This window comes from Leuciscus leuciscus (genome assembly GCF_965113295.1).
Source record: "Leuciscus leuciscus genome assembly, chromosome: 18".
NCBI lineage: Eukaryota > Metazoa > Chordata > Actinopteri > Cypriniformes > Leuciscidae > Leuciscus > Leuciscus leuciscus.
In genome coordinates, this window is record NC_138742.1 from 10,386,752 (window position 1) to 10,412,449 (window position 25,698).

The 25,698-nt window shown below is 36.3% G+C and overlaps 1 protein-coding gene across 2 annotated transcripts in view; it reads right to left on the bottom strand.

Annotated features, from left to right (window-relative positions):
• Nucleotides 1–25,698, bottom strand: part of plxna1a (plexin A1a) — a 209,837-nt gene that overhangs the window by 78,589 nt on the left and 105,550 nt on the right. For both annotated transcript variants that reach the window (XM_082146171.1, XM_082146170.1), the window contains exons 5-9: nucleotides 18,837–18,937; nucleotides 17,807–17,930; nucleotides 15,441–15,594; nucleotides 15,260–15,359; nucleotides 8,613–8,727 (exon numbers count right to left, since the gene is read on the bottom strand). In XM_082146171.1, coding sequence (XP_082002297.1) covers nucleotides 8,613–8,727; nucleotides 15,260–15,359; nucleotides 15,441–15,594; nucleotides 17,807–17,930; nucleotides 18,837–18,937 — 594 coding nt within the window. The remainder of the gene's footprint in view (nucleotides 1–8,612; nucleotides 8,728–15,259; nucleotides 15,360–15,440; nucleotides 15,595–17,806; nucleotides 17,931–18,836; nucleotides 18,938–25,698) is intronic.

Consider the following 25,698-nt stretch of genomic DNA (forward strand, 5'->3'; position numbering starts at 1 on the left):
GCGCAGAATCACATAGTGGGAATGAGCTCGGAGCAAACTCACATGTTCAAGTTAGAAAACTCAAATCCATCAGACTGATGCTGAAGCATTCCACTGCACTTTCTGCTGCAATATTTAACACGGTACTATACTGCATTTTAAATTAATGCATGGAGTGCTAGAAAATTCCAGGATACGGTTACTTTGCATATCTCTGAGAACATGGATGATTATCAGAATCTTTTTTTATTAAATAAAATAAAATAAAAACTAAATAAACTAAATAAAAAAAATGAATAAATTAAATTAATTATCTAAATTAAACAAAAAATAAAAATAATAATCAAATAAATAAATAAATAAAATAAAAAATGAAACTAACTCGCAATTAACTAAAAAATAACTCAAATAAAAAATGTTATCCTTTAGTTACAAACTTATACCATTAACGTACCTAATTGTCAAAGAAATACAGTATATATATATATATATATATATATATAAAATACAAAAATAAAAAATAAAATAGATTTGGCTACATATAACATTATTGCAAATTAGTTTTAAAATGTTTAATGCAGTAAAATATGGTTTAGAAACTTCTAGTTAAAGTGAATACCAATATAACAATGCATAAATAAATAAAATAAATAATAATATGCCTAACGGGTCTCTTGACGTGTTTTTCAAAATTGATAACTTGCTTTTAAACTTCACACGACATATTCAAAACACAGTGCTCATGGTGCAAGATGTGCATCTACATCTTAATTTAGTGGCTTTTCTTAGCAAAAACTGACATATATTTAATTAATTCGATGAATAACATTTCAAACGGACCTGCAGCTGAGGTTTGATATGAAATGGACATGGAATGGAAACGCAGAGAGATGCAGTACAGTATTGTTGGGAAGCCGTGCTGAGGGAAAGAGGAGGGCTGTTTTTTGGCTCTGGGATCTGGCAGCACTGCTCTGCTAGTCTGCTGTTTGTTTTGCTCAACTGCTGCCTCTAGCAATGCTCCTGCAAGCAAAACATGATATCTGCTGCTCTTTTCTTCCTCGTTCTCTCACATTCTCTACTTCTCTCTCTCTCTCTCTCTCTCTCTCAGTCTGAAAGAACCTGTGGGGCGATGCAGAGACGCTGCTCATGGAGCGTTAAGCAAAGCCCACACTGCAAACACAGCCCACTTCTGTGGACCATTCACATTCCCTCGCTTCAGAGTTGGAAATTTATTTAAAATCGCATAGGAACACATTTTGTGGTTGAAACATTAAAGACGAATGTTCAACACATACAAAAAAGAAAAGAAAAAAAAGAACCATGGTAATACTCTGATATTCTATGAAATATCTAGAGGTAACCTGGTAAATGTACCATGGTGTGTGAATATGAGAATCACTTCGTACGTCTTTGTAAGTGCAGCACAAACATACTAAAAAAGCACTTTGGTATGTTTTTTTTTAGACATGGTACCATAGTACCACCATAGTATTCTTGGAGTACCATCTCTTAATTAATTATGTTTTGAATAATGAATTAAATTAATCAAACATATCTCAATATTTGATAAGAAAAGCCTCCAAATTAAGGTATTTTAACATTTGGTACATGAATTTCGTTAAGAGCCGACTAAAGTGGTGCTATTGTTCTTGCCATCCTAAAAGTTTAGTTCTAAAGTTCATTACGGATAGGATAGTATAGAAACAACAGCACTGCTTTAGCCGGTAGTTAATATGCAGTATCACTATTGACTGAGCTGCTAAAATGACTTTGACGAAGCCTGTTATTATGTCTAACCAATTACTATCAACAATTTAAGGGCAGCATCACCAAAAAAAATCTTTAAATCCTAGTAGCATTTTAATTACATATTTTGGCAAGTCTCTTCAGGGTAACAGATGAGGAACTAGGCTGTCATCTAATTAGGCAGTCTGGAGCTCGTTGACTAGTGAGGGCCAAACGGTGAGGGGGAAACAACTCATGGATCCATCCACTCTAAGATGAGGCTGTTGTCGAATGAAAGGGACTTTGAAGTCTAAAAGGGCTTTAGAGTGTCCGCCCACATGGGGCTGGAAAATAGAGCCCCACTAAAAACTTAGCAAAATGTGCCATAATTCTAACTAAAACTGGAGACCTGTTACTCATAGTGATATACTTTATATTAGAAATTTCCAAAAGGCTACTAGGGAAACGTCGATTTTAGAATTGACTTGTCAGTCAGTGGGTGTTTTGAAATACTAATCAGTCTAAAGGAATAGGCTAGATTTGGGTTCACCTGCTTTGGACTGATTGCTTTTCTTTGCTATTTTTAGGAAAATATTAAACTTGGCATGCTGCCTTGAAATCGTAATGCTTGTGGTTATGCAAAAAAAAAACACAGATCAAGAGATGACGTCCATTTCTTACATGATTTTGCAGTGCAAGCATGCTAACAGCTAAAGCACAACGGCACCACTAAAAAAAATATGAAAATTAACAAAAAATATCAGTAAATTATCAGCAAAAATCTATAAAGTTGGTTGTTGGATGACTAGTAAACAAGTTGACCCCTGTGACCCATCCTAGAGGCTAATTGCTATTACTAATTGAAAGAAGGCAATTAATGTAAAGACGCAACTTGTCTGAGATGATTTGGCTATGCAAACATGTTAACCGCTAAAGCACTCTTTTAAACACACAAGTAGCAGTTAAAGAAGTCATATGACGTTATTTTAAAAGTTCATTATTTTGTTTATTGGTGTAATAGAATAGGTTAATATGTATAAAAAAATAAAAAATAAAAATAAAAAAACATCTTTCATATACTGTACACTATTGCAGCACCTCTATACCCAGTCTGTCTGAAACATGCTAAATTCTACAAAGCTCCACCTTCCGAAGGAGTGCTCTGATTGGCCAGCAGACCCAGTGAATTGTAACGTCCCGCAAGCTTCAGCTTCCAAGGCTTCTAAAGCATAACACACAGTTAATAATAATGTTGTCGGTTTTACCGTGTCAGTTCGAGTCGGATTCTGAAAATGCAGATGATAAAGCTGATCGATCGGAACCAACTTTGCCAGCACAGCTTGAAAAGATAGTTTTCACAGTGGAAAGTAGTCTTTGTATAGAGCCGGCGTTGTCTCTCCCCGGTTCAGGAAGCTGTCCTGTGTAAAATGCGCTGTGCACAAGCAAACTTTTTGGTTGCACTGCTCAGGAACACCTTTATAAATAACTCTTAACCTCTGATTAACCTCTGAAAGCAAAATCAGTTTTGCTTTCGCATCAAAACACACAGCGTCTCTGAGACAAAACACAACAATTCACTGAAACCTCGTCTTCTATCCTCAAAAGGGTTTTATAGTCTGAGAAAAGTAAAATAATACAATAAAAAATCCTTTAAGAACCCAGTAGCACTGGACTGAGTTAGAACAGCATGAGAAACCTGGTCCTGGCCCCGTATCCTTGGGAACCACCCAAGACTTCGCGAGTGCTAGCGCCATCTCCTTGACTCCTGAATGTAAAATTCATCTTCGGTCTCCATTAGGCAGACAGACGCTGAGGCATCTGGAAATTAAGATTTAATACACTTTGAATAATTAAAGCCACAGATCAGTGGCAGCCTTAGATCCCTCCGAGAGGCCCAGTGCCAGAGAGAACGGGAACCGCGGTGCTTTGAGCTCTACTTGCAACACAGCGGGATGGACCGGCATCAAACAACAAAGGTGAGGGTGCATGGCAGGGTCCCCGTTTCTGCTAATTGCCTTTCTGATTAATTGATTAATTACAGTGAACCCTCATCGTTGTCATCCCGGGAGGATGAGGCGTTGGGTAGGATGAAGGTGGCATTTGATATGGAGTAGCTCAGGGAACTGAAATGACACGAGGTGAGGCATGCGCTCTTGGCACGGCCGCTGGAATACTGATCCAGAGACTGGCTTCTCAAAGCTCCATCCTCGGCTGTTTGTAGTGCAGTGCTGTCAGCGCCAGTGCCTGGGATCAGAGGCACGGGAGACGGGAATTTGCAGAGTATTTGAGGGAGCTGGGCAGAGATTTGAGTGAGAGAGCGAGTGAGAGAGAGAGCGAAGGATGAAGAAACACCTGACAGCCAAACGGGACAGACGGTAAATCAGAGCTGGATGGAATTTGGATGCTAGAAGTGGATGCTGCTCTCCACATGCAATAAGAAACAAAGGCCAGATCGAACAAGTGCAATTCAGTTTAGAGCCAAAGGTGGGTAAGGAATATATGGCTGGCACTGTAAGAAGGTCATTTATGAATACGATGTTTGTATGTTTTATTTAAATTATTCAAGTTCTATAAAAGACATACAGGCATACAGACTGAAGGTTAAAATAAGATTTGGCACAAAAGCACCACGTCCTACATAATGGAATACTAACATGCTGCAAAATGGAACATGGCACTATGTTTAGACATGTAGAACATTTAGACTGTGAGATAAGACATCTCCAGGTCACATATACATATAGCCTATATATACACATACACACACACCTATATACCACATATACACACACAGTAAAATAAAGTATATTGTTCATAAAAAATAAAGCTTATTTAAGGACTGTTATTTATTCTACGGATATTTTCATGACAATTAGTCACATTTATCCCTAAATAATATTTATTTCTTTTAATTCTCATTATTCTTAATGGTGATTTTGATTAGATTCTCATTAATGTTAACCAGCATAAATCTGCATAAATATCATTATTTTGTGTTACAATAATGAGAATGGGGTCATTTATTTTTGCATTACAGTAATATGAAATGTGCATAATTGTCATGGAAATAATGCCAAAATCGTAATTTTACTGAAATAGCCTTCATTTTCTTGAAATACTTATTTTGCATGAATATACACACCAAATTTTTTTTTTTATATATATACACTAATATATATCTCTATTAGAAATACAGAAATAAAAGGTTTTTAGTCAACCACTTACTTTTACAAACTTTCACAAAGAAATAACTTTTCAGTGTACACTGTTCAGACACAGTTTCTTTTGTTTTAACAGTTTGAAATCCCTTTCAAGCTTTATGAACCAATCACAGATATTATGAATGATCTAAAAGGGTAATTATGGGCTCTCGTGACAAACTGAAGTGAAATCTAAATGTATTCTCATTTTTAATTAAGTCCCTCAAAGCGAAAAGGAAGAAAGTATAAACACGACGGAAGTCCTGATAAAAAATTCTCTGATCAGGCTCAGCTGTGCAGTTTCCCTATTTGGCAGCAGTATATTAGTTATACTGATTAGAACTGAGGCTGTAAAAGCCTGAGAATATACCTTTCTTTCATGAAGACAAAAAAATGCCTTTGTTTTGGTGTCTGTGTAGGCTTTCTTTGAATTATCATCCTGCAGACAACTATATTACAGTCTTATGTACTCACACCACCCAAAAAAGCTTTTGAAACACTAAGAATAAAATATTTGCAGAGAGCCGAGTTATTTTATTACCAAAAAGCAATGTAGGTACAATAGCTTTAAGCAGAAAGCTTTTAATGCTAACAGCTCTGTATGAATTATGAGAGCCACTGTATATACAAGTCTTAAAATCACATATGCACCCGGGCTGATGACAAACACCCCCACAATCCTCTGCTTTTCCTGCTATTATCATGGGTGACATGTCTTTGTTTATAAGAGCAAACACAAGGCAGAGCATTACTGAATCACACAGCTCCCGCGGGAGCATCGAGGAGTTCCTTGGTGATATACCACCCCATGACTTATTTATCAAAACCCCCATTTGTCTCATCGGAGACGCACACTAATGAGTCTCAAATGAGGGAGAGAACGCAGCCGTAACACCAGTTTCATCATCCTTAAAACAAACTCCATTCATTACGCTTATGGACTGGGCGGCTCTGTCTCAATAGGGTTGGATAAAAAGAGACGCAGGAGAAAACCAAAAGATACTACAGCAATGTTGAGTTCCCAAGGTTGGTCAGCAGCTTTCATTCAGTCTCTCTGGTCCATTTACGGACAATCAATGTTGGTACACTATGAGCATGTCAGCGTGAGAACAAATGCTATATAGGCTGGAAACAGAGAACAGCGTGGTGTACACCCACCCCACCATTATTCCAAAAATGATGCCGAAACGCAGCTCAGCACGACCTTCTGTGCGGGTCTGTGAAATGCACTTTTGGCACTAGCAAAGGGTAAAACCGCTGTCCAAGTGTGACTAAATGAGCTACTGGTCGACAGCTGGGTTCACAAATAACGAATGCTGGAACAAGTGTGTTGGCGGTGCTATTTGTGTGTTTGTTTGTTTATATATATATATATGTTTGTTTATTTCTCCTTGTGAATTCCTCAAGTGGGGCTTACTGAAGCAATTTTCCACCTGGTCAGATTTAATGTGTCCCACTGTTTATCCGCTGTCAGGCGATTTGATTTGCAAATGTGACTCATTACAATTGGTGGCTGAACGGTTTATCTTTCATGTCTCAGAGAGGATGTTTGGCTACTTTTTAAGGTATGGTTGTTCACAGACTGAGCAGTAATAATGACAGAGATAAAGACATTTGGAAAGGGATTGTGGGAACTGTATTTTCAGCCGTGGATGGATGGATGGATGGATGGATGGATGGATGGATGGATGGATGGATGGATGGATGGATGGATGGATGGATGGATGGATGGATGGATGGATGGATGGATGGATGGATGGATGGATGGATGGATGGATGGATGGATGTTAATTAAGGTTGGTGATTGATTGATTGATTGATTGATTGATTGATTGATTGATTGATTGATTGATTGGACCAGTAAATAAGCTAAAGTAGAACTTTATGCACTTCATGCAGTGTATACTGTATACAGGTAGCAAGGGTGTTACTTTTAACCTTATGTTTATGTTTGTAGTCATCCCAAGAATGCCCCTATGATTCCCAGAAATGCTGTCTAGGAAGGCACCTCACTCGCTTTTGAGACCCCACTGTCGAGAATAATGAAAAGCAATCTCCGAAATCTCACTTCAACCACTAGTTATTAACCGGCGCTACCTGAAGATACCAGATGTGAAACACCAATCCTTCACTCCCTGCCTCAATTCCACACCTTCACCCACAAAACCCTGCCACTATCTCACCTTCATCCTCCACCCAATAAACACCAAATACCACCAACCTCCATGTCAAGAGCATCTCTTCCAGTGTTTATTAGTCTTTACACACGTCCATGGCAACTTCTTCATGGTCACACTGAAGCAGTTTAGGCTACTGAATTCAGGTTATGATGTAATGACATCTAGCTAATGTCCAAATCAATCATGCAACAGCGTATCTAGACAAAATATTAACTGTCAAAGAAAGAATTTTCTAGAGGAAGGATGATACTTAATGAATTTACATTTACATTTGTTCATTTAGCAGACGCTTTGAACCAGAGCGACTTAAGCAATGAATTTGCTTAATAAAATAATTTTTTTATGAAAAATTGTGTCCATGACTTGTATTATGCAGTAACCATTTTACAAAATCAATAAAGCTACCGAGGCCATTACACATGACGAATACAGTCAAGGATAAAGGGGTTAAAGACATTTTGCAGCACATTGCGATGAGCAATGATCTTTAATGTAGAATCTATTCACAATCCATGCAAACATCAACATAAATAAAAAGAAAATGATACATGAATCATAAAAAAGGAAAATGAATATAATGTAAAAAAATGTCTGGCTCCTTCAAGGCCTAATTCTGAAAACACATTTTTATAAAACATCCTATGAATTAACTCAATGTCAATATAAAGGTAGACATATCTTATATATATATATATATATATATATATATATATATATATATTATATATTAATAAAATAAATAAATAAATTACATAATGAGAATAAAATAATAATAATAACAATATTAGGAGTACAAAGTAAGACTTAAATTAAACTATTTGTGCACAATACAAACTAATTCACGGGCTTTGCATTGAGCTGTTATCCTCAAGATCAACTAATATTGATGTGGATGCTGCAGCACACTAGGAAGGTGTTTGGGAGTGAACACCGATAAGGCTGTGTGTAAAATTGTAAACATTTGCGTACATTACACCCAAATGCCCCTCTCAACGGCAAAAGCGCTGTTTAACAGCTGCAGAGTGCATGAAAAGCCCCCTGGTCGACTCAAAACGGTTTGAGATACAAATGCTCCCCTGAGACGACTTCGGCAGTCGAGAACGGGCATGTGGAGGATTGATGCGTGTGCGTGTCAGTAATCATAACCCACTGTACACGCGTAATGCCGCCTCTCGCACTTCCAGCGCTCATGAGAAAAGGAGGGAGAGATGTGATTGATATTGGTTTTTATGCAAATGTAGCATTTGTAAATGTACAACACGATACAATTTGCATAGTCATTCAGTCAGTGCCGTTTATAAGTGCATTAATCCAGCGCCGCTCTCCTTAGAACAGCTGCTTACACAAAGCCAGCACGAAAAGAACAACGCTTGCAAATGGGACATGACCGCCCATGTGTGCATCTGCACCCCTGTATTTTTTGGTGATGGGTCGCAAACATGAAAAGCAATTTTCTATGAAATGAAAGGGAGCTGTGCACTGAAAGGGCGTTGCATGTAAATGTATGCATTGTATTAGGCAGACTGACCTCAGACATGTTGACGCGGCCCTCTTGGAAGGAGCAGTCGTTGGCATTGTGGGTGCACATGTGTCGGTATTTGCACCAGTGGCATGGAAAGGAGCCGTTCACACAGGAGAGACACCTATCAAGAGGAGACAGCAAGAGAAAGAGATTATTATTTAATTATTAACTGCAAAATTACTCATTCTATTATACGCATTCTGTTTTAAACCATAACATTTCCACACAACATTCTAATGTTTCTCTTTCATCAGCATTGGAATTTGGCACTTAGCACAATTATAATGCAGTTTTGTGGTTTAATTCATATTTGCATAATATAAAACAATGTGTTGTCCTAAATGGGAATAAATCAGATTTTTTTATTCAACATAGAGGTGTGCCTCAAGGCTCAATACTGGGACCACTTCTTTTTTCCCCATTTATGTAAATAATCGACCATTCATTTTCAAAAAGGTATCCTGATGATACTGTCATGTACTGTATGTATATAATTCTGATTCTCTACAAACTCAATACCTTCAGTATGATTTTAATATTTTACAAGATTGACTTTTGTATAATAAATTAGTGTTTAATAAAACTAAGTCCTATATACTGATTTTGGGTTCTAGACAGAAACTTAAATCCAAAACTTGTTCTTGTGTTTTATCATGTAAAGTACTCCTTTGCATAAAGCTGATATTATTATATCTTGTCTAGCTTGACTTCTTTTAAATCACAAATTAATCATGTTTAACACAAAGTCAACTTTGGAATTAGTATTTTACATCAATCTCAAAATTGTTTTTCATACAATGTTTGTAAGAAACTTGTTTCTCAACTTATATTTCCAACCCTTGATTATTGTGATGATGTTTATCAAATGACATTAAAATTAGATCTTGCTTTGTTTAATACAGCGTATAATAGACTTTGCAGATTTGTTTTGGGATGTTCTTTTTTTACTCATCACTGTGCAATGTATGATGCATGATGTACGAATATGATTCTTTTTTATTATTATGTTGTGATTGTGTTACATTGTATGTTAGGACCCCCTCGAAAACGAGATGGTACATCTCCAGGGGTTAATCCTAATAAATAAACATTGTTTAATATCATTTCAGCATGAACAAAGATCCTACGCAGTGTGTACGAAACTGAACTGAACAACTATTGTTGTTTGTTAATGACGTATTTAAATGCATATCCGAGGCATTTCATGCCTTGGTAACCGTCCATTAAACCCTATTACCAAGATGGTTTTTCAAACAAATCTACCTCTTTTATGTCTTCTCTTTCCATCTTTCAAGCAGAGGTGACAAAGAGCGGGTGATGTGAGATGGACAGAGATTGAGACAGATCAAAGACATGTCGGAAAGATAGAGTGAACTAACGCTCTCATCAAACAGCAAAGGAAAAGAAACCAAAAGATAAGACGCAAACACACAAACACTATCCATTCATTCAGGTATCACACAAAGTAAATGACCAAAGCTTCACATTCAACAGTTTAAAGTGACATTTACATCAACAACACTGATGATTTGTTCGTTTAAGACATTTAACAACTGAGCCCACATTTGATAGAGTTGGCACCTCAAGGTGAAGAAAATAAGAATGCCAGACACGTCACAAACAACACTGATCTGTCAACTTTCCACACATCGCACTGAGACAAAGGTGTAGGTTTGCTTTGTTGCTATGGATACAGAGGAAGATTTTGTTGCCGTTTGGCAGAGTAGGACAAGGACGCTGGTCTGTACTCTAGTCTCAGAGACCCGTCTGAAAAAGTCATATCAGAAGAGTTGCGTGGGAGCAGTTTCTTATCACGCATTCGGCATAAACTTCAGAATGAACTGAGCTTGACATAAGAGGTGGAAACAGATTTGTGCAGTACTTCTAAACCATTACACAACTGTCCAGGTGAAGTGAGTAATTTCTGCGCCATATATATATATGGACACTTTTTCACTCAATGGCAAATTTTTTATATATATACATACTGTATAAATGGCCTTTGGGGTCAATACGATTTTTTAAATGTTATTAAACAGTCTCTTATGCTTACCCAGGCTGTATTTATTTGATCCAAATTACAGTAAAAACTGTAATATTGTGAAATATTATTACAATTTAAAATAACTGTTTTCTATTTGAATATATTTTAAAATGTAATTTATTCCTGTGATGCTAAGCTGTATTTTCAGCATCATTACTCTAGTCTTCAGTGTCACATGATCCTTCAGAAATCATTCTAATATGTTGATTTGCTGCTCAAGAAACATTTTTAATTATTATCAATGCTGTTAAATGCTGTTCTTTTTATCTTTATATTCAAAGAATCCTGAAAAAAAATGGTACACAACTGTTTTCAAAGTTGATAATAATCAGAAATGTTTCTTGAGCAGAAAATCTGCATATTAGCTTTGCCAACACATACATAAATTACATTTTAAAATATATTCAAAACAGAAAACAATTATTTTAGATTGCAATAATATTTCAAAATATTACATTTACAATATTATTGTATTTTTGATTAAATAAATGTAGCCTGGGTGAGCGTAAGAGACTTCTATTAAAAACATTTAAAAACATTACCAAACTTTTGAATGTTATAAAAGGAAACGAAATACACAGGGACTTGGACGACTTTTGAATAAATCTGAATCAGTTAATTTACTAAACAAATGCTTGGGCGTCCAAGCTCTACAACTCAAATGTTGAAGTACAGTCCACACAAGAGTGCCACTTCCTCAGTATTTTAAGACACACTCCGCAAACTCCATGTAGCTCAGCGCTCCCGAATTCTCCTCAGACGGACCGTGCTTTTCTCATATCATGAAAAGGCTTCTTCGGTCAGCGAGAGCATCACAAAGAGGCGAGAAGTGCTCTCTACGCCTCTTCCCCTGTCTGTGCCAAACGTTCAAAGGCTCACGCTCACGTCCGCTGCTGGTGCATGATAAAGCTTTCTCCTCACTCTGCTCTGACTACATGAGACACAAGAGCCGCTGAATTAACGGACCAGCTGAACCTGACGCACAGAAATAGAGAGATTCTAAGGCAGTGAAAAAGAAAACGAGGGTGAGAAAAGGAGAAAAACGAGGGTGAGAAAAGGAGAAAAACGAGGATGAAACGACAAAAAGGAACAGAAAGAGAAAGAAAGGGAGGAGAGGAGAGCAGAGCAAAACAGAAGAGAGAGAGAGAGAGAGAGAGAGAGAGAGAGAGAGAGAGAGAGAGAGGAGAAAAGAGAGAGAGGCGTAGGGAAGCATCCACTAATGAATGTCACATTGGCACACTTTGATCTTGTATTATTCAGATCTTACTTCCTGAAGAAGAGCCTAGGTTACGACCCATCACTGCTGACACACACCTCAAAAGCCTCATGCCATCCTCTTTACTGCCAGTACGGTGAAACAATTGTTTCAAACTATTTCAATTGTCAACAAACTATTTTGTGCCAAAATTGACTTTCTCAATTTTCCCTTGAAGTCAATTTCCAATGCTAATAAAGTTCTTGCAACATAATAAAAAATGATGTACTAAATAAATAAATAAATAAATAAATAAATGGATGTAAGATATATTATGGCACAATTAAATAATTAAAATGAAATTAGTATTATTATTATGCAACAATTTAAGTTGAAAAATTATGGTGCAATAAAATATAATATTGATTAAAAGGTATGTTTACATTAATTATTGTTCATTTATTATTGTAGGTGTTTGCATTCAAATGTACAAAAACTAAAGAAAATTGTTAGAAAGTTTGAACCTGTATATTTACATTTGACACGTGGAAATCAGATGTCACAATAACATGGTGCCAATCCAAAATAAATAAATAAATAAATAAATATGCAACGTAAATATAAATAAATAAATAAATAAATATGCATACATAAATAAATATGCAAATAATTTTGGTAAAAAAATTATTGTGCAATAAAAAATGAACGAATAAATGTAATTATATATATAGATAGATAGATATAGATATAGATGATAGATGATATATATAGATGATAGATCGATAGATAGACATATATAGATGTGTGTGTGTGTGTGTGTGTGTGTGTGTGTGTGTGTGTGTGTGTGTGTGTGTGTGTGTGTGTGTGTGTGTGTGTGTGTATTAAAATGTAAAAAAATAAATAAACTGTTAGTGTGTTAACCTCCACATTATATATTCTGAATATGCAAGTCTAATGCTAAGCAAACAATGATAATGATGAGTCTCACGAGACAGGAAATCAGAATTACATGGTGCCAACCCTGAGGCTCTAACACACACACGCACGCGCGCAAAAGAGAGAGGGCAGTCTATTCAACAGTGTGTGTCTCCTGTGCCACATGCATGGGCTCTTTTCATATTAAAATGCACGAGCTACAGCTAACCTTTCAGCCTCGCAAGCGCTTTATCGCTTCAACAAAAGCCACCATCTATCCGTCTTTTTCTGATTTTCCCTCCTTATTCACTCCGTGCTCCTCTTGTTAAAAATGCATCGGGTCCCTCACATGCTCGATTAAGCCGTTCCCTCCCCCCGTCTCATGCTAAACTCTAATATTGTTACACTGCATGTAAATAGCTAGCAGGGTAATTTGCCGTGCCAAGCAGGAGCCCCTCTGCCACACACACACACACACACACACACACATCCAGTGATCACTAGGGCCAAATAGTGTGCCTTAGTCACACTTACATACACACACAAACACACACAAACACACACACACACACACACACACACACACACACACGTGGAGCACCAGGTGAGCACTTCATCGCGTCCAGTTTTAGATGAAGTGGCTGTGTTGCTAATGGGTCGGTGCCATGCTAATGCAAAGCACGCTGAGCTAGCGAAGGGCACACAGCCTGACTTAATGAACGAGAGAGGGAGAGGACGAGAGACACTGGAGCTCAAAACATCTGGAGTCGCTCCTGCCTGGAGCACAACCTGTTGTCTATCCGGAGAGGGATGGGAATGTGAGGAGGAGGAGAAAGAGGAGGAGGAGACAGTAAGAGCCATGGGGAGGGTCAAGAGAATGAAGCGATGCTAGTGCCATCAGTATGGTTTATGGAAAGGCTTAATCAAATGGTTCTCAATCAAATTAATATGCAATTATTAATTGATTCAAAAATATTAAAGAATACTTTAAAATAAAATAAAAAATATGTAAAAAAATATTTTAACAATTATTTATTTATATATTATTTAAAAAAATATTATTTAAATACCAATTAGTGTTATTTTAGTATCATTGAGATACTTTTATAGTTTTTATTAATATTTTGAGTTTTTATAAATTTTTTGATAATTCAGTAATTATGATTTGTGGTTTTGTCATTTTTATTAGTTTTTTTTTTTTTTTACTATGTCTAAATTGTTTTTAATTCAAATAGTTTTTATTGAATTTTTAGTTTGAGCTATTTTTGTACATCAAGTTAAACTAAAAGAAAATGTGAAATGTTGCCTGGACAGCTGTATTTGTTGTATTTATATTTTAATTTTATATTAACAATTTATTTTAATTTCAAGCAACGAAAGTATGGTTTTAGGTTTAGTTAACTATAATAAGCATATGCAAAATAAAAGCTAATGTGGGATAACCAACACGCACAAAGCCATGTTGTAGTCATTTGTCTACAAATCATAAAACAGGAAATAACAGTATGTCAAGGTCAGTAAGCCTCTTAAAAATATGATATAAAGGACCTTCTTATGACATGGCAAAGTTAGTTTGTGTTGTCAAATGTAACAATCCCAAAAAAAGTTATGATATTCATGATATTGTCACAAGATGAAGACGGAGATATTTTTATATTACAACAAACACAGGAACAGACAGAAGGTTTAACATTGCGTGTGTGAAACATGGGGTAAACACACACACAACATGCAAACATCGACCGACAACCAAAGACTGAAAACAGAGGAACTAAATACACAGAGATAATAAAATGATAACAAACAGGTTTGATGATTAAATGAGTGTCCATGAAAACTGATGACTGGTGGGAAAATCAAACAAAAGGAACACATGTGACTGATGAAAACAAACTGAAAGTCCATGAAAACAAACTAACTGAACATAACTGTGACAGATATATAATTTATCATAATAATATCTTTAAACATTTTAAAGAGCTATTAAACAAAGTAAGAATGTTTACATTTTATGAACGTTTGGAAAAGTAGGAAACCAAAACAAATGCATTTCAGACTAGCTTTGAACTTTTTTTTTTTCCTTTTCAACATTGCCGACATCTTTATTTGTCATTGATCTAAGAACAGAGAAAGGTTGGATTTCAGCATAGGAATGGGAGCATGAGAGAGCGAGTGATGTAAGAACTGCGGGAATATAACTCAAGAGCAGTAAAGCTGGACGGCTGAAGTCAGGGATGCTCATGAGTCGTTAATGAAATGACATTAAAAGTCTGATCTCATCCCTGATATCAGCGAAAAACTGCTAACACCACACAAAAATTACATCCCTCTCTCACTCAGCAGCAGTAAACACACACACACACACACACACACACACACACAGCACGGCCCCATAAAAATAAACTTGTCTTAGTTTTAACGAAAGAACGACAGAGAGAAAAAGAGGGAGAGAGTTAGACGACAGGAGGCTGCCTTCTCTCTTTCCCGTGTGAGACTTACGACTGATGGACACTGCAGTTGTAGAAGACAAAATCCACGCTGGCAAACTTCTTCCCAGTCTCCTTGGATTTCAGATAGAGCTTCACCACCCGCTTGTCACCTGCCAGCAGACAAACAGTGAGCTTCAGCGCTTTCTAACAAGCGGATGGAGGCTTTTAAAAGAGTGCGCGCGTCACCTTACCCTGGTTGCGTGTGATGGGAGCGATCTCCCGTGCGGAGGGGGACAGGCAGTAGATGCGTCCCCCCATGATGTGTCCCTCCGTCTCAGTGTAGTCCTCAAACGAACAGTTGACGCCAGCAACCAGACTGGGGACGTTCTGAGCCTGAAGAACCAGCTGTAGGACCGAACACAGATCGGGAGACAAGAACAGATTTCAATTTTAATGTGCTTTATTGGCATGACAAACACTGAACATTTGTACAAAAGACACCAGGACTTTCATTTCCAGTTACTGTCTGGATATTTTTAGCTGTAATGCGTCTCTCCAGTGCAGTCAGAGAGAGATCTGATCACAATTAACTGCGCAAAATGAAATCTATATTACATGAAAGCTTACTTTGCTGAAACATTTCTGTCATTTTTTGACATTTATTGACAGATGTTTCAAAATGTTACTTTTTGCATTTCGTTTCTTTCATTTCTTATCTTGTTAATAGGGATTAGAAGAGAAGAAAGGGGGAGAAAGAGAAATTTGAGATTCAAGTGTAATCCAGTGAAAATGTGAAGATATCACTACAATCACTATCACAAAATCAATCATATTGCTAAATAATTTTTTAATAAATTAAAATATTTTATAATTTTTTCTTTTATTTTTGGTTGAAATGTTAAATCATCTATATCAATAAAAACTTTTTTTTTTTTAAAGGTTTATTTATATGGAAGCTTGTTTCCACCACAGAATAAAACGTTTTAAAAGATAATTGCGACTTTTTATCTCACAATTGCGAGTTTAAACCTTGCAATTCTGACTATTTCTCAGAATAGCGAGATATAAAGTCAGAATTGTGTGATATAAAGTCACAAGCAGTGTTGTGCGTGAACGAGTTCAAAAGAACGCGTTCATTGAACACGCTCATTTTTTCGTGAACGTTGAACTGAACGCAACACATTTTTTAATAAAGAACTTGAACGTGAATTAGTTCACATTATGTGTCATGAACGGCAGACATCACTGTAAATGAACGTTGGAATTTGTTTTCCATTGAAAACTGAGTGACATCTGTTTTCTCTTTTGAAACGCAACGAGAGAAAGTTCCTCCCTCCTGTATTCTCGCTGGTGCCGCTTAAATCATGTATCACCAGACAGAAATGGTTTTGACATTGTGTGCGCAATGCATTGCGGGCAACGTAGTGTCCGGCTGAGAATAGTTGAATAGCATACTGGCTTCCGCACAACGTTACCCGTGATGAATTGCAGCAGAGCGGGGTAGGCATAGCAACGTCGCGTAGCAGGCAACGACGAGAGTTTCCTTAAAAATAAAGTTTTTTGTGCCTTTGAGTTTTGCCTTCATTACCTTCATTCAAGAGTTTTGCTCATTTCATACACACACATATGTATATATAATATCATATATATCAAATAATATATACATATTTCATATTATATATTCTTTTTTTAATTAAATGCTGGTAGATTTCATTGCACTAAGTATAGAACTGGTCTACCTTGTCTGTACTGCTGCAAGTTTCATCACCTGGTAAGAAACCCACAATTGCAGTGTCATGAGCAAATGTCTACAATGAGCAGCTTCAAAGAACGTATGGTGATTTCTAGCTCGTAGTGTGAAAAAAAGTATTTATTTGAATATCTCACGAAAAAAGTAAAATGAACTGAACTTTGAACTAGTTCAGAATTAAAATTGTGAACTTTGAACGTGAACTGTTCACTTTGAGCATGTATGAACTGAACTTGAACTAGTTCAGAAAAGCTGTGAACTGGCACAACACTGGTCACAAGTGCGTGTTATAAAGTCAGAATTGCGAGATATAAAGTCAGAATTGCGAGATATAAACACAATTGCGTGATATAAAAAGTCAGAATTGCGAGATAAAAACTCAAAATTGCGAGAGAAAAAAGTAATTTTTTCCTCATAATTGCGAGTTTATCTCTCACAATTCTGACTTTAGAACGCGCAATTGCGATTTTATATCATGCAATTCTGACTTTATAACACAATTGCGACTATATTACGCAATTTTGAGATAAAAAGTCAGAATTGCGAGATTTAAACTCATAATTGTGAGAGAAAAAGTCTGAATTGTGATTACCTTGTCGCAATTACCTTTTTTATTTTTTATTCTGTGGCGGAAACAAGCTTCCATAGATTTAATTAGGTGAGCAAAAACCAAGAGCAAAGTGTCTGTTGTCTTTTTGTATGTTGTGAAAGGACAATAAAACAAACAAGGTAAGAAAAAAAGCCTTATTAATATTACATATGTAGCTGAATGTGCATAACCCAAACCACCAACGGGTTTAAAAATTATCCAAATAATAATCTGATCACAACAAAAGAGATTTCATTCACAAACAAACACACACTTACCTGAACTTCAGACATGGTGACTGATATATTGCTGGGCTGCACCGTGAGTCGGACGCACTGCTCCAGTCTGGAGGCGAAGCGTTGGGGCTCATCAGCTCTCTCACAGCGGTCCTTACGTGAACATCTAAACACAAATATTACTCAACGCCATTACTATCGATTTCTAAGAATAATCAACCAGGGAGATCAAGCGCATACTTTATTAGAAAGCTGATTAGATTCGGAAAGTAAACACTGTGTAGTGTGATGAGGAAGGAAAATTTAGTAGTATTCAAAATGAGGGGTTCTGGAGGATTTCTGGACCCTCAGAGACTCTCGAAGGCATTGCTGAATCATTTCCATGACATAACATGATAAGTTTATTCATCAAGCATTTCATGTTTTTGTCCAAACAAAACCAAACCAAAACCAAACAAAATTACATTTCATTTTGAGCATGAACAGACAAATTGTCATTGTAAACTTGTTACGTAACGAATAGATATGTATACTTAGATGGCAGACACGTCGGCGCACCCGCCATCTTGGAACGTTCAGCGTGTCGTTACTCGCAGTAAGAATCAATGATGTGACAACATTGCCCAGCTTCTGGTTTTGAAATTGCCTGGTTTTAAATTTTGAATGTTTTTACTTTTACTATGTTAACTTATTATGTCGTGTTAGCTGTCGTGCAAGCCTTCATCTTGTTGTATTGTGTTAGTTTAGCATAATCATCTCCTGAAATCTATTGCAGATATAGATGTTCATATTTGTCAAACTATGGTTGCAGACGCTCAGTCAACTTGCTCTCGAATGTTCACGTACCAGCTTTGACCGTTCCAATATGGCGGACCGCTTACACATAGAGACCCATAGAAACAGCCGCTAATGAGGCATCTATGTATATATGACGTCAAGCATAGTGTCAACAAAGCAATTAGCTTTATATTAAAACAAAACAGTCTACAGTATGTCCCCATTCATATAGCCATGTAAACGTGTGTGTATGTGTGTGCGAGCAGCTGTGGAGTCAGGAGGTGAAGATACTCACACACTGTGCAGGACACACCAGCCGCAGTGGGGATCACCAGAAGCCAGACACTCGCTACAGCTGCTGTACTGCTCACAGCTCTCCACCGGCACACGGCTCACCTACAGACACACAAGCCTCGGAATGAATTCTCAAAATCTCACTTGTTTTTATTTCAACATGTATTTTTATTTCCAGTTGCAGTTAGAAAATATTTCCATCTAACAAATAAATTCACTTTCCCACACAGTATCAGTTAGCTCTGTATTGAGCCGTTAGCTTAGCTATATGCTAACGCCAGAGTCTGACTGGAATCAGCTCTAAGTGTCCTGAGAGAAATGTTCAAGTTAAGCTCATTTGACGCATTTGTTGCATAATGTTATAAACCACAGAAATTCTTTGACAAATTCCATCCCCCATTTTTAAAAACAGTATAAAAAAGGAAAGAGCAATGAAGCAAATAGCATTAGCGTCTAGAGCAAATAAAGTTGAGTTTATATTAGTCCACATTTATAGATGCAGTTTAGTTTTGGTTGTAGGAAACTACTTTTGTTTTTGGCAGACGCTTTTATCCAAAGTGGCTTACTTTGAATTCAAGGAAGGCTATACATTTTATCATGTTCATGCTGGATCGAACCCACAATTACGGCATTGCTATGGCAAGACAGACAGATGGAAATATCTAATGATCAACCTGCTTGATGCTTTCAGAGTGCTTTGTGAAATCTGAGCACTGCGGCCCAAAACAGAGGTTGCCACATTCACCATCACTGTCAGCAGTTCAACAAACACACACTTACTCATTCACACAGACATCTTGCATATTACAAACGTCCAACATAGAGAACAGCTTGCTGAAACTCGCTGAGAAATATTGAGAACCACCTACACATGTCTACTTTCATATAGTTTCATTCAGCCATCATAATGTCTGACTGGCAATCGATCGGCTCTCAGGAGACTGGCTCCATTCCAAATCTAGACAGCTCCCTACCTAGACAGCATTTTTATTTATATAGGCATCATAGGATGCTTGCAACAAGCTCAAATAAAGTCCAAAGTGGTGGACCAAGTTGTGAGAATATTTTAAGTGCAAAATACCGGGTTTACGTTGTGATGTATGAGGTTGTAGGCCTAATACGAAAGGACAAAAGGATTAAAAGGAGAAAAAAAGACAAAGAAAATGGCAGACGTCGGAGTACTAATGCAACAGTTTGACATATCAAATACAAAGTGTTGTGGTTCTGGGTTTTTTGGGCCTGCCATAAAAGAATGAGAGATTGCAGTTCTTTGTGGTAGGGAGTGTTCGGAGTCTGGAACATTTCAATTAAGCCGATTTTCCAATCGGAGAGTTGAGTATTGTGTCCTACCTCTGCTCTTTGTTTAAACGTCAGGGCTGGAGACTATTATACAGCAGCCATTCATACGAAAGAGAGAGAGAGAGCTCTCATCCCTCTCTATTTAAACGGCTGAAAGAGAAACCATTCATCTCTCTACAAGAGGAGGAGGAGGAGAAGCAAGGGGTGTATTAAATATAAATAACATCTGCAAAACGAGGCACGAGGCATTTGGGTCACAATGGAAAATTATCTCAATCAGAGAGCGTAGCAACATACAGCTGTGTTCGAACCCAGTGGGTCTGAAATGAACCTGGACCCCTCATACAAAATACAAAAAGACAGTTGAATTATTGCCATGACATAATATGTTTGTTTTTCAATAAAATAAAGTCAAAATAAACCAAAACAATTATAAAATAGAAAATATTGAAATAGAAATATATAAACTATGATTAATATAATAAATATAAAATAAAGTGTTAAATAAATATAAAATAATATACAAATATTGAACCACTAAATTGCATAATATATAACAAAACATTTTACTAAATATAAAATAATGTAAGAATAAAAATAAATAAAAATAAAGTTTGATTGAATATAAAATAAATATAACAGTATAGAAATTAAAATATTAAAATATATAAAACAAAATGTTTAACTAAAACTAATAATGGCGTGAAGAGTGCCACTACCGATCGCTGACACTTTTGCAATTCCTCACGCCTCGTTCCCGATCCCTGTCAGAATTCGAACGGCGTGCGGATGTAATTGAGGATGGTGTGTTTTCTTTATTCTGTGTGAGGTTTGGACGAACCCACCGCATGTAATTGCGCCATCTGTGCAATTTGGGCCAAAAATTGGTCATGCTCTAAAGGAGGCTGTGATGATCGATGGCTTATTTTTTCATCCCCAAAACACACACACACACCTCAGAGAGCAAGTGCACATTTTCCATGAACACGCAGTCCAAATGAATAGGTCAATCTTTTGCCCCTCCCCCCCTTAAAATGACACTAATTTAGAAAGAGCAAACTTTCTAGACTAGGAGGCCTTTTCTTTCTTTTAACGCCCCCGTTTTTTAGCCCTCCCTGTTCATCTATCTTCAATTTGGCCTTGCACAAAAGAAGAAATGGCAGATGAAACCATAGATCATGGCCAGGAAGCCAGACACAGCCCAGAGGGAGAGGATGAATGGGGAAAAAAAGAAAGAGAATGAGAGAAGAGAGAGATTCCATGCGGCCAAAACCATTTTGTTTCTCGGTACACGGTGAGAGTACTTGTTACTCCAGATCCACATCAAGCCAAGCTGCAAAGGTGAAGCTCTGCTAATATAGGTTCCATTTCTTAAAGAATATCTCCCACATCAAACATAAATTATGTATCGCCATCAAACCAATGAAAGCCCTGAGGGGTAAATGTCCATGGTTAATCTGGGTCAGGGTGATGAGGTCACCCTGAGAGTCCCAACACTGTTTCAATGATAAACAGCATCCTGGGACGCAACATCTGCGGTCATATAACTGACGGGACACACCTGTAACACCAAATTTGAAATTATAGTACATCTGTAAAGCCAAAACTGTCAAAATATTCACACCTGTGACTATAAATCAACCGAAACCTTAGTAATATGCTAAGTTACTGCTGCTTGGCAGCTGTAAACATATCGACTGATAAATATACTTAATATTTAATTAAATATGGAATATTGATGTTTTTAATCATATTGATGTGGAGGAATATTTCAAAGTGTAATATGAGCCAACTTGAGGCTGGACGTTACAGTGATTTTACCACAGTTATGGGGGTTTGTTTAACCATGGTGAAATCATGGTAACTCACAACCTTTTGTAGCTTATTGCTTTTAAAACAGGTAAAACCTTTTTGTGGAAACCATAAAGCGTTTAATTTCAGGATTCTTAGATGAACAGAATGCTCAAAACAACAGCATTTGTTTAAAATGAATTTATAAAAGTATTCATATCTTTAAAAAATATGTTAAATGGTAGAGTACCTTTTCTAGTATCAGGCAAAATTATAAATTGAGTGAGAATAAAAAACAATTATATATAACACCCTGTTGTTTCTCTTCGCTTCCTTTTCACTGATCAGGGTTAACGTCAAGTTTTAATTTGAAACATTATCTTTTGAGGTATGAAACAATATGTTGATGCTTTTTTTTTTTTAAAGAGACATGAACTAGCGGATACTGCACACGTTCTATAGAGAAACTGAGACGTGCGTGTTCAAATCTGTCCATTTCTCTCTCTCCGATGATTTCCTGTTCTCTTTTTACTCTTCATCAATAGAGAGGCAAAAAGACCCACAAAAGAATTGTTTTATTATATCAGACATACTTTCCAAAGCATTAACTTGACAGTATAATCAACAGTTTGTCTAATTAGCACAGTATGCTGACATGCAGACTCCGCCCCCTCTGGAGGAACCACACGTCACTGCCATCATATTGGTCACCGAACTTAGACAGTTATAATCTACAGCTCCTACTTTAAGATCAATTTTGGTTACATACTTAAATTACTCTATAATTAAGTTTTAAATTGTAGCTTTTGACTGGGTTATATAAAGCAACCTCCCTGTTAACATGATAAACAAGAAATAAAACATAATTAATGTTCAGTATTTTAGTCACTTCATTTCCCAATCTCTTTATTTTACCTCCTATAAATATGTGAAATGCTAAAACAAACTCGAAATTCCATCCATGGTTCTCACAGGGCAAATATGCGAGAAGAAACGGCCTTCACGGTGCAGTGTTATTGAACGCAAGTCTCCAGCTACGAGCTCAATAAACCTCCTGCTTTATCAATACCAGCACACATTCAAGGATTTGTGTGTGTGCAACGTGCATGGTTTATATATATCACCATGGCAACATCTGGCATCTGGAATGGCTCACTTGGTCACTATGTCACGTCTGGACGATCTCCTCAGTAAAATCTCGGTGAGAAGCGAAAAAAAGAACAAATTAAGTGTTGCAAAATGACGGAATGGGGGAAAAAGAGGCTAGCAGAGAAGAAAAGCTAGCAAAAGAATGAAAATTATGAGTGTGTGAATAATAAATAGCTTTGTCCAGCTGTGAGGTGAACTGTGATTTGGTTTTAATTGCTGTAAGTGTCTTTCCCTGCGTGGTTATGTTTACACTACCAGTCAAAGTTTGGACACACTTCAAATTCAAAGGGCGCACCACTTCTCGCGGCACAATATGTATAATAATGTGTGTGTGTGTGTGTGTGTGTGTGTGTATAGTACCAGTCAAAAGTTTGGACACATTACTATTTTTAATGTTTTAGAAAAGAAGTCTCTTATGCTCATCAAGCCTACATTTATTTGAAAAGTAATATTGTAAAATATTATTATAATTTAAAATAATGGTTTTCTTTTTTAATATGCTTTAAAAAATGTAATTTATTTCTGTGATGAAAAGCTGAATTTTCAGCATCATTACTCCAGTCCTTCAGAAATCATTTATATGCTGATTTATTATCAATGTTGAAAACAGTTGTGCTGCTTAATATTTTTTTGGAACCTGTGATATTTTTTTTTTCAGGATTCATGGATAAATAAAAAGTTTAAAAGAACAGCATTTTTCAAAATAGAAATATTTTCTAACCATATAAGTCTTTTTATCACTTTTTATTTTAATATTTATGTTTAACTCATCCTTGCTGAATAAAGTATTAATTTCTTAAAAATAAAAATAAAAATAATAAAAGAAAATGACTAACCCAAACTTTTGAACGGTAGTGTATATTGTTAAGATAAATGCGTTCTTTTTTTTTTTTACTTTTTATTAATCAAAGAAATAAATATCACAACTGTTTCCAACACTGATAATAAATCAGCATATTAGAATGATTTCTGGAGGATCATGTGACACTGAAGACTGGAGTAATGGCTGATGAACATTCAGCTTAGCCGTCACAGAAATAAAATATATTTTAAAGTGTATTAAAATAGAAAATCATTATTTTAAATTGTAATAATATTTCACAATATTACTGTTTTTTTTTCTGTTTTTTTTTCTTTCTTTTTTTGATCAAATAACTGCAGGTTTGATAAGAGACTATAACAAATTACAAAAAGTAATGTGTCCAAACTTTTTGGGAAATATTATTAAGATTTAAAACGAAAATGTATTCAAGTGTGTCCAAACGTGTGACTGCTAGCATATACATTTACTTCTACTTGAACACACACACACATAGAGTGAACTGAAGAGCTGGCAGTTTCTCCTTCCATCTTGTCACATTGCCTATATTAAGACGTCCGCCACACAAATCAGATTACAGCCAGCTGATACTTCCTCTCGGCCCTCCGATAGACGAGTACAGAAGAACACTGACCTTCAGAGAGAGAGAGACGTGTAGAGTTTCCTCACTGTACTGTGTTACACAGAAGCCATGAGGTGCAGCTATGTGAGGAAACAATACAAGCACTGTCGTTCTGATCAAAAGCTTCTAACAGAGGGAGTGATACGCATGTACAAATATACACATGCTTTCAAGCCCACATATGCTCCCACAGCGGACACACACTGGGCATTATGCTTGGTGATGGAGCCAAACGCCGCTGTTGAAAGTCGGGGGAAAGTCGGTCAGTCTCACAGAAACATGTCCAGGTCATATTTCACACCAAAATAAAGACAGACATCAATAAATAAATATTTGAAATACAATCTAAGATATATTGGAGTTAAAAAATATATAGTCCTATTTGCACTGTGACATTTGCATGGCAATTGTGCACATTTAAGCATAAAATGTGTCATAAAATGATAACTAGTGTTGTCAAAAATACTGATATTTCGATATGTATCGAAAGCTCTTAAAGTGACAGCAGTCTAATAAACCTGTCATGTAATCAATGAGCAAAAAAAACTTGACTGAATAACTTTTGTAACTTTAATTGTAAGCATTAATCTTAATTTTTACAACAAAATAACACTGGATAGTCTTCACATTTGATTACTTTGATTTCTTATTTGATTGCTGACTGTTTACTTGTCTTTTTTTGTAAATTTAGTTTAGCCTTCCTGTTCTGTGTGTAAGCTATTACAACCAAATTACCCAAATTATATAAAAAATATGAGATAACAAATGATCTGTATGGAGGTATATACATATATATATGTCAGTTTTCCCTGTGGTATCAAAAATGTTTTCAAATATTGATATTTTCCAAGGAAATTCCAGTATTGAGACAACATTAACTACAACTATTATAGAAATACTATTACTGTTTTAGAGAGAGAGAGAGAGAGAGAGAGAGACAGACAGACAGACAGACAGAGAGAGAGAGAGAGAGAGAGAGACAGACAGACAGACAGAGAGAGAGAGAGAGAGAGAGAGAGAGAGAGAGAGAGAGAGAGACTATAGAAATTCTAGTGTTATAGTATATATTTTTATATATTATAGTAATTATAGTAAATATTCTTCCTCATTACAGTAATGAGAATGAGATTTTTTGCATTATAACAATGAGATTTTTGAGGTTGAATGTGCTTCAAAATCATG